Here is a 10,368-nt window from a genome sequence, read left to right as displayed (position 1 = left end):
GGGATGCTGTGCCCACTCAGCTGCCCAGGGAAGATTCCAGAGAAACCAGGGACTGACTGGCTATAAGCCCTGTACTCTGTAGCAATGTGAAGTCTTGCTTTAGGATCTCTAGGTTTTCCGGGTTGACCCAGCTGCCCATCAGGGACACACTCACCAGTAGACGGAAGGGTTTATTTATGTGAATTAAAAATTTTTGCTTCATTTGTTTCTATTTTATGTGAGTGTTTTGCCCCAGATGTGTGTGTATGTGTGTGTGTGTGTGTGTGTGTGTGTGTGTGTGTGTGTGTGTAGGCCAGGGGATGACTCTGGGTGTCATTTTTCCTCAGACAACCTCAACCTTGGTTTTTTGATGTTGCTGTTTTTTGTTTATTTGTTTGTTGGTTTTTTTTTTTAAATTTTGTGTGTACGCATGTATTGCCTGCATGTAGGTAAGTGCATCTACTGTCGGATCCCCTGGGACTGGAGTTACGGACAGTTGTTAGCTGACATGAGGGTGCTGGGTTTCCAACCTGGGTCTTCTGCAAGAACAACCAGTGTTCTTAACTGCTGAGCCATCTCTCCAGCCCCTTGTTTGTTGTTTTGAGACAGGGTCTCACTATGTAGCCCTGGTTAGCCTAAAACTCTATGTAGACTTGGCTGCCCTAAAATTCAGAAATCTGCCTGCTTCTGCCTCCCAAGTGCTGGGTTTAAAGATGTTCTCCACCACACCCAACCCAACTTAAAAAAACTTTTATGTTTTTTGGATTTATTTATTTTTCTTTTATCTGTATGAGTGTTTTGCCTGCACATATGTAAGTGCACCTGTGTCATGTAATGCCTGTGGAGGCCAGAAGAGGGTGTTGGATCCCTGGAAATGGAGTTACAGACAGCTGTTAGCCACCATGTGGGTGCTGGGAATCAAACCTGGGTCCTCTGCAAGAGCAGCCAGTGCTCTTAACCACTGAGCCATCTCTCCAGTTCCCTAATTTTTAAATTGTACTTTATGAATGTTTTGCCTGAATGTATATACATACACCATGTGTATGCAGTGCTGTTGGAGACCGAAAGTGGGAGTCAGATCTCCTGGACCTGAAGTTACAGATATCTGTGAGCTAAGCTGCCATGGGGGTGCTAGGAACTGAACCTGGGTCCTCTGTAAGAGCAGTAAGCACTCTTAACCCCTGAGCCCTCTCTCCAGATCTCCTCTTCCCCCAAACTTTGTTTTTTGAGGCAGGGTTGCTGGGAGTTCGAACCAGCGACCCCCGGGGAGGTAATGATTGGGGATGAGTAAGCACGCTGTTCACCAGCCCACGCCACCCGCATCACCCAGGGACACTCACAGGCAACGGGGAGTCTAGTCAAGCAGGGACTCATTTATTACAGGTGTTACAAAGCTTATAAAGGCACCTGGAACTCCCCCCTCCCCCAGAGGGTGTATCTTAAGGATGGTCACACGCTGATCATGCACTCCTCACCAGTGCGGAAGTATTCTTCAGAATTTCAAAGCAAGCCAGGCCGCACCCCCAGTAACTTCCTTTCGGGCCTATGCAAGGTGGGGCCTTTAGGTCCCCACACAGGGTCTCTCGCTGGTTTCTGGGGCTCACTGATTAGGCTGGTGGCTCATCAGTGAGCACCTGGGTCTTCCTGTTTCTGCCTCCCCAGTGCTGGGATTACATACACATACTATACCGCCTTTTTATGTGGGTGTTGAGGATTAAACTCTGGTCCCCAGGCTTGCATGGCAGGCACTTAACCGATTGAATCATCTCCCCAGTGCCAAGCCCCAAATCAATAATTAAATGTTGTAGTTTAGATGACTGTCCCCCAAAGGTTCAAGTATTGAAAGCTTGGTCCTCAACCTATGTCACTGTTGGGAGGTTGTGGAACCCTTGAGAGGTACAGTGCAGAGGAAGGGTTATTTGGGGTGTGTCCTGGAGGGGACTTCTTGTTGCTCTGCTTCCTGGATAATGACATAAACATTCTGTGCTACACACACTCCTGCCAGGATGGGCCATCTTTGCCAGAGGCCTAAAGTCATGGGGGGTCACTGTGCTGGATAGCTTTAGTTGTCAATTTGACACACCTGGGGAGAGGGAGCCTCAGTTGGGGAATTGCCTCCATTGGACTGCACTGTGGCCTTGTGATGTGGGAGGGCCCATCTGCGGGTGGTGCCATCCCTGGGCATGTGGTTTTGTGTTGTATGAGAAAGCAGGTTGAGCATGGGCCAGGGGACCAAGTCAGTAAGAAGTGCTCCTCCATGGCCTATACTTCGGCTCCTGCCTCTAGGTTCCTGGCCTGAGTTCCTACCTTGGGCTCCCTCTGTGAGGAACTGTGACCAGGGAGATGTGAGCCAGATAAACCCTTTCCTCCTGTCTTAGTTTGTTTCTTCATTTCTGTGACAAAATACTCTGACCACTACCAACTTGGGGAGGAAAGGGTTTATTTGTCTTACATCTCCCAGGTCACAGTTCATCACGGAGCTCAAGGTAGAAACTCAGGGCAGGAACCTGGAGGCAGGAGCTGGAGCACAGGCCATGGAGGATCACTGCTTACTGACTTGCTCCCCTGGCCCCTGCTCAGCCTGCTTTCTTATGTAACACAGGCCCACTGCTCAGGGGTGGCACTACCCACAGTGGGCTGGGCCCTCCCACATCACACAACAATCAAGAAGATGCTTCACAGACATGACCACAGGCCAGTTCAATGGAGTCAATTCCCCAATTGAGGCTCCCTCAACCCAGGTGTGTCAAGTTGACACTAAAGCTATCTAGCACACCTCCCCAAGTTGGTATTGGTCAGTGTTTCTATCACAGAAATGGAGAAACAAACTAGAACAGCCACCTAGTCTTAGGCTGGAAACTCAGGAACAGGAAAAATAATCCTTTTCTTTTCAGAACTTAATTGTCCCAATTCTTTTGTTAGAATAACAAGAAGCAAAGACATTGACCTTGTAAAGCTTTACTTAAAAATGGATCCAGTCATCATTATGTTTTCAAATCAATACAGAATTGAGAATTGACTTCCATCGATCAACATACACCATTACTTCCTGGAAGCCAACCAACCTCCCTCCCTCCCTCCCTCCCTCCTTTCCTTCCTTCTTTTCTTTTTAGACAAGGTCTCTCTATGTAGCCCCAGCTGGCATGGAGCTCACTATGTAGACCAGGCTGGCCTCTACCTCCTGAATGTTGGGATTAAAAGCATGCAGCACCATGTTTGGCATAACTGCTATTCAAGTAAATCAGGGCTGTGTGTTTCAAAGTCTTCAGTTGCCGTAAGGATATAAAAGTCTCAGCGCTGGGGCTGGAGAGATGGCTCAGTGGCTAAGAACACTTGCTGTTCTTCCAGAGGACCTGGGTACCATTCCCAGCACCCACATGTTGGCTAACAACCACCTGTAACTCCAGTTCCAGGGATCCAACACCCACTTCTGGCGCTTGCGGGCATTGCATACACATGGCACGCTTACATACATGCAGGCAGTACACTCATACACATAAACTAAAATAAAATTAATAAAAAAGAAAATGAAAAAAACCTGTCTCAGAACTGTTACCCTCCCTGAGGGCCTGGGCCTGGAGTTCCCTTCTCAAGGACAGAAGCTAGAGTGTATATAGGCCCATGGATGGCACTCCGAACTGTTAAAAGGACGTTTCCTTGGCAGGCATAGGGAGCATGTGAGGTTCAGCCTTGGTCACTTCTTTCTCTTCTGGAATCTCTACACCATTTCTCTTGGCAAAAATGTGATTTATCTCCACAAATGTTTTGCCTTTGGTCTCAGGAATCACCAGGTAGATATAGATAGCAGTGAGCAGGCAGAGCACAGCAAAGATGATGAAACTGTAGGCTCCAATGGCTACCTAAAGTCGGAGGAGGGTGATGGAGAGGGAGACACTCATGGATACACTTGCAGCCTTTGAGAGTCAGAGGGACTTTCTTGGTGGCCAATTTTATTCTATTCCTTTCGGGGGGAACCACACATGAGCTGGAAAACTGGGCCCCACCCTAATCTCCCAAAGGAACTTTTGGTCTTTGGCTCACAGGGATTTTACTGCTCCTGGTCCTTCCTGTTTTGGAAGTCTAGAGTCTGGGTTTGTCTATTGACTCAGAAGAGGGAGGCAGCTAAGGGTTTGTTCCTGCTCTGATACTTACTTTCTATCGTTTTTAGTCTTCACAGCCCAGAACCCCTCAGCAATTCCTAACATGAGACATGGGCTCCCCTTTACATGCGGGACATGGCATACTAAAGGATTGAGAATTGGGAATTGGCGGGTGTGGAGGTACATGCCTCTAATCCCAGCACTGGGGAAGCTGAGGTAGGAAGATTTTGAGTTCCAGGTCAACCTGTCTCAAAAACCCAAGGGCTGGGGATATAGTACAGTGGTAGCACAGTGGGCTCTTGTGCATGTGAAGTTCTGGGTTTGATCATCAGCATTAGAAAATAATATAAATAAATAAATAAATAAACAAAATAGATAAATAAAGTAAGGTCACAGTGCCTCTTACAATGAAACATCTGAGTGCTATCTGTGCTCTGTCAAATTGACAGATGTTTACTTTTTTGATTTTTGTTTTCGGCAAGATTTCATGTATCCCAGGCTGGCCTCAAACTGGCTATGTAGCTGAGACTACCCTTGAACTCCTGACCCTCCTGGTCTCCGCCTCCCAAGTGTTGGTGTTACAGACACACTCCACCACACCCAGTTTAAGCTTTGTTAGGGCTTGAATCCAGGTCCTTGTGCATGCTAAGCAGGCACATGTCTAGCCCCTGGAAGATGTCCTTTATAGGAAAGGAACTGTTCATTTGAGGTGGGACAGGGTGGCCAAGGATGGGCATGAAAGGCCAGTCACCTGGAGGGATGGGAATGCCAAGCCCACGATGAAGTTGGTGAACCAATGCACAGTCCCGTCCACCATGAAAGCAGCCGTCCGGGAAGACTGCAGGAAGATCTCTGCTCTTACCACTGAGGGGACAGGACCTGGAGGGCAGCAGAAGGCACATGATTAAAGAAGGAAGGTTCAGAGGGTCCCGAAGGCCGGACATGACCTGACCTGAAGTTACACCTCAGACCCTCAGAGGGCCTCACCTTTCTGCATGGGCCACCCTTACTGGGACTGGGGACTACAAAGAAACCCCCCTTTACACCCAAAATGACCTGAAATGCCTGCTTTGCAGACCTAGCTCGGAAAGCTCAGACTGCCATTAAGTATCCCTTCCTCAACTGGATGGGAAGTTTGTTGGGAAGAGGGGGCCGGAAACCCTTGCTTTTTCAGTAAGGGCCATTTTGAAATTCTTGCTGTCAGGAGGTTGCTGAGCTAAGTGAGCTCCTGACTTGCATGCTGCTGCCCCCGTTGGCGTGTGGGGGGATGGCAGTGCCAGCTCCCCACCCCTTTCCCAGGTCCAAATCTTTCTCAGTCATCTTATGGTTGCCCCAGTAAGGAGCCGCATCTCAAATGTCTATAGCCATGTTCCCCCTGAAGTCCCACCTCCATGGGAAAAAAAAATTAGTTTTAGGACTGGGCTAGTGGTGCATGCCTTAAGTCCCACACTCGGGAGGCAGAGGCAGGTGGAGTTTGAGGTTAGCCTGGTCTACATAGCAAGTTCCAGGTCAGTCAGTACTACATGGCGAGGCCTGTCTCAAAGACAAAAACAAAGAAAACAAAACAAAACAAAAAATTATCTTTTAAAGGCCGGTGAGATGGCTTAGTGGGCAAAGACACTTGCCACCAAGCCTGACAACCTGATTTCAACCTTGGGCCCCACATGGTAGAAGGAGAGAATGGATTCTATCAAGTTGTCCTCTGACCTCCACACAGGGGCTATGGCATGCACACCCACGCATACACACCATAAATAAATAAAACATAATAAAAAATTTTGGACAGGTCTCATTTTATCCCAACCTGGCTTCAAATCTATCATATAGTCAAGAATAACCTTGAATGCCTGATCCTCCTGTTTCTGCCTTCTGAATGCCGGGATTACAGGTACTCACTAACATGACTCGTTTACGGGATGCTAGGGATTGAACACAGGGCTTTGTGTGTGCTAGGGAAGCACTCTACCAACTGAGCTATACCCCTAGTCCTCCATGAATATTTAATATCACAGATCTGCTGTGTAGCTGTTATTGTCTTAAAATGCACATGTGTGGTTTCACCTAACAGTTTCTGATGGGGGAAGGAGTGGCCCAGCAATGGCCACGATGAAGGTGCCCGGCCTCAATGGAGCAAAGAGAGTAATTCAAAGCCTTAAGAATCATTCAGCACTGGAGTTGGAGAGATGGCTCAGCAGTTAAGAGCACTGACTGCTCTCGCAGAGGACTCAGGTTTGGTTCCCAGCACCCACATGGTAGCTAATAATCGTCCATAACTCCATTTCCAGGGGATCTGATGCCCTCTTCTGACCTCCGTGGTCACTGCATGACATAGGTGCACTTACATACAGGCAATACACTCATACTCATAAAATAAAAATAAACAAAGAAAATATTCAAAAAAGAATCGATCGGCATAAAACTTCAAAAATAAAATGGGACCCCTTCCTTAGGGCTCTGCTCCCCAAAGTGCAAGTCAGGGAGGCTATCTGTTAAGTTTTGTCTTGAATGTCCTGTCAGCTTCTGGTCTGATCTGATCTGCTGGGACACCTGGTTACCAGGGAGGAGAAGTCCCAGGCTCAGAGAAGTACAGGGTGACTCCAGATGCCTCACAGACAGGGGGCAAGGGGAAGCCCATAACCCAGGCTTTTGATACATGCCAGCACCTTCTTTACTGGGCCTCCTTGTATACCAGGAGCTTATTGTCAAACACCCTACTTCTTATATGAGCTTAGACCTCAACATGTGGGTCACAGGGCTGTGTGTCTCTCCAGGGCCAGGCACAGCAGAGTGAACAGTGATTTATGGACACCTTCCGAAATGCAGACCCCATAGGGCATGCTATTTGTCATAAGAATCAGTGGTGCGCATCTCCAAGGCAGGAGGGATAAGTCAAAGAGAGGGGGGCATGGAGTCTGCAAAACTACCCAAAGGTTTGGCCCAGGCAAGGTACTCACTGAAGCCACTGGCACATGTAGATAAGGCAGCTCGGGACTGTATGCTGAGGTCAGTGGGGAGCTAAGATAACCAGCTGAGTGTGGGTGAATCTAGAGGCTAGTGAGCCTGTGGAAGGTTGGAGGATATCACAGAGCTGGCATTGGCTCCATTCTTTTATTTTATTTATTTATTTTTTTTATGTGTATGTGTGTATTGCCGGCATGTAGGTAAGTGCACCCGTGTCATGCAATGCCCAAGGAGGTCAGAAGAGGGTGTCGGATCCCCTGGAACTGGAGTTACAGATGGTTGTTAGCCATCATGTGGGTGCTGGGAATCGAACCCAGGTCCTCTGCAAGAGCAGCCAGTGCTCTTAACCACCGAGCCATCTCTCTGGCCCCGCCTTGACGCCATTCTTGCATGGCTCCTTTCCTTGCTAGATGTGATGCTGGTCACCTCTGGGAGCTACAACCTGACTGTGATAGTGGATGGTTATTAGTAGATATTGGTTGAATGAATAAATGTCAACTGGAATGGCTACCAAGAAAGAGATAATCTGAGAAAAGCCTTTAAAATGAGTGGATCGTGGCTGGAGAGATGACTCAGCAGTTAAGAGCACTTGCTGCTCTTGCAGAGGACCTAGGTTCAGTTCTCAGCACCCACATGGTAGCTCACAACTATTTGTAACTCCATTTCCAGGGGAATCTGATGCTGTCTTCTGGCCTCTGCAAGCTCTTTCATGTGCATGATGCCCATAAACTCATGCAAGCGCACACATATATATATAAAAATAATAAAACAATTAAAATAATGAGAGAATTTCAGCTGGGCATGGTGGTGCAAGCTTTTAATCCCAGCACTCAGGAGGCAGATACAGGCAGAGCTCTGTGAATTTGAGACCAGCCTGGTCTACATATCAAGTTCCAGGTCAGCCAGGGTTACATGGCTGAGATCCTGTCTCAAAAAAAAAAAAAAAAAAAGAGTGGATCTCTTCAGGGGTATATCTGCGCTGCTGGTCCTTTGGGGGTGCATTTCAGCGTGTGACTACGGGTGGATGGCCCCACACTGATGTACATGCAGGCTCAGTGGGTTATAAAACAAAAAGACTAGGGTCTGAGGTGGGAGGGGGCTTGTTGGAGGTTATGGGGGAGTGGGAGGGAAAGTGGTCATGGATATGATCAAGCTATATTGTATCTGACGTGTACAAAATTGATAATAAATTTTTTTTAATGAGTGCTTCTAGAGCTAGGAGTGTAATTGCAATCCTAGCACTTGGGAGGCCAAGGCAGGAGGACTGTGAGTTCAAAGCCAGTGTATATATAGTATATACAGGCTATATAATAAGATTCTGTTTCAAAAAAAAGTCAAAAAGGAAAAGAAAAAGCATGGAAGGATCTGCACGGAGACAGAGGATGTGTTTGAAGGGGAGTGGTAGAAGGAAGGCCATGACATCATGAATCAAGGACAGCTACTCACTCAACAAGTATTTATTGAGCACTGACTGTGTGTGCTCAAGGCTCTAGAGATTGGTAGGGGTCAAGGAAGCATGTAGGTACTTACTGGGCCCAATGGAATGTCCCGAGATATAGGCGAAGACGCAGATGATGCTAAGGTAAGACAGCTCAGGGACTGTGCTCTGTGGGGGAAAGCAGCACTGTCTCAGAGAGCCTGGCCTGAGACCTCAGCAGGCCTCAAGTCAAGAACCTCACTAGAAGATGGGCCCACCTGCTGGTCCCACCTTCCTGCCGAAGGAATTCTGAGTCCCACAGAGGCCTCAAGGGCTCTGGGTAAGAGGAAGAGGAAGGGGAGAGTAAGGATGGAAAGACGGGACACGTGGTTTGCAGAAGGCTGCCGCAAACCTTACCTATCTGACTGTGGTGGGATACAAACAGATTTGCCTTTATTTATGTTTGTGCAGCACTTCAGAGGTATAACATGCTTTATCTTTAGTTCACCCTCTCCGAGTGAGAATGTTATTTTTTTCCATCCTACATATGTGGACTCAGAGCTCAGAGATTCCTGAACACAGACTGTGAGGACCTCAGTCTCTCAGAGATGGAGCAAAGGATTGTCATATGCTCAGGGTGACAGGGTGGGGATTTCAACTCATTTGATGATGGTCTGGAGAGAATCCCTCTAGGGGCTCTCAGGGCCATGGAACCCAGACCGCCTCTTTGTTTCCAATGGTCAGAGAAATGACTGATAGAAAAGTAGCTCAATGAACTTCAACCCAAATGAATAGCAGGCTCCAAGCTAACTGGCCAGCTGGCTAATGATAGGCTACATGCTGCAAGGGAGCCATGACAAGGTGGGATGCCATGGAGGATGGGAGGATGGACAGTCACCAAGCCTTCTGAGCGGAGGGACATGATCTGATAACCTCTCCTCACTTTCCTTCCCTCCCTCCTTCCTTCCTTTTTTTTTTTTTTTTTTTTTTTGGGTCTTTTTGAGACAGGGTCTCCCTGTAGCTCTAGCTGCCTGGAACTCACTCTGCAGACCAGGCTGGCTTTGAACTCACAGAGGATCTGCCTGCCTCTGCCTCCCAGTGCTGGGACTGAAGATGTGTGCCACCATGCCTGGCCACAAATTGTTCTTTAAATTGAGATATCATACTGAATTGCATGTTTGCATCTGTGGCACAGGGGAGCAAAATTGTTCATAAACTTCACATTGAGAATGGGGTTTATACAACAGCGGTCCTCTATGCTGGTTAGTTTTCTAGTCAACTTGACACAAACTAGAGTCACCTGGGAAGAGGGAGCCTCAACTGAAGAATTTCCCAGATCAGAGTGAAATGTGGCCACGTCTATGAGACATTTTCTTGATTGATAGTTGATGTAGAAGGGTCCTGCCCACTGGGGGCAGTGCCATCCCTAGGTAGGTGGGCCTGGTGTTGTGTAAGAAATGTAGCTGAGCAAGCCAGTAAGCAGCGTTCCTCCACGGCCTCTGCTTCAGGGTCCTGCCCTGACTTCCCTCAACCCTCTCCTCCCCAAGTTGGTTCGTTCAGTGTTTTATCACAGCAACAGAAAGCAAACTAGAACATCTGTGAGAGGAGCATGCAGCCGGAACAGACTGAGAGCAGCTCATGGGATCAGGACCGCGCACCCCCAGTGCGAATCCCCAACCACTGGGCAGGAAATGAGAGCTGACCTGGAAGAGAAGAGCCATTGTCAGCACCAGGCAGGAGGAGCCACAGATGCCATAGCCGACCAGCAGGAGGATTCGGCGCCCCACACGCTCTATGAGGAAAGCCTGCACAAAGTGGTGGTGAAGGTGGTGAGGAGCCTCTGGGCATTAGTGGTGGACCCCGAACCTCTACCCTCTTCTGCACAGCCCTCTTTAGGTGTCCCTTGATGGC

General features: G+C 48.2%; 1 protein-coding gene across 1 annotated transcript in view; it reads right to left on the bottom strand.

The window, feature by feature from the left end:
• Positions 1–3,620: 3,620 nt before the first annotated feature.
• Slc2a7 (solute carrier family 2 member 7) overlaps positions 3,621–10,368 on the bottom strand; it is a 21,769-nt gene continuing 15,021 nt past the window's right edge. Inside the window, exons 9-12 of the mRNA XM_008831960.1 lie at positions 10,161–10,262; positions 8,571–8,646; positions 4,831–4,958; positions 3,621–3,839 (exon numbers count right to left, since the gene is read on the bottom strand). Of these exons, the coding sequence (XP_008830182.1) occupies positions 3,621–3,839; positions 4,831–4,958; positions 8,571–8,646; positions 10,161–10,262 (525 nt within the window). The remainder of the gene's footprint in view (positions 3,840–4,830; positions 4,959–8,570; positions 8,647–10,160; positions 10,263–10,368) is intronic.

This window comes from Nannospalax galili, unplaced genomic scaffold (assembly GCF_000622305.1).
Source record: "Nannospalax galili isolate Female #2095 unplaced genomic scaffold, S.galili_v1.0 scaffold870, whole genome shotgun sequence".
In the NCBI taxonomy this organism is placed as follows: domain Eukaryota; kingdom Metazoa; phylum Chordata; class Mammalia; order Rodentia; family Spalacidae; genus Nannospalax; species Nannospalax galili.
The sequence above is the reverse complement of the archived record's forward strand: the minus strand, read 5'-3'. Positions and strand labels throughout refer to the sequence as shown.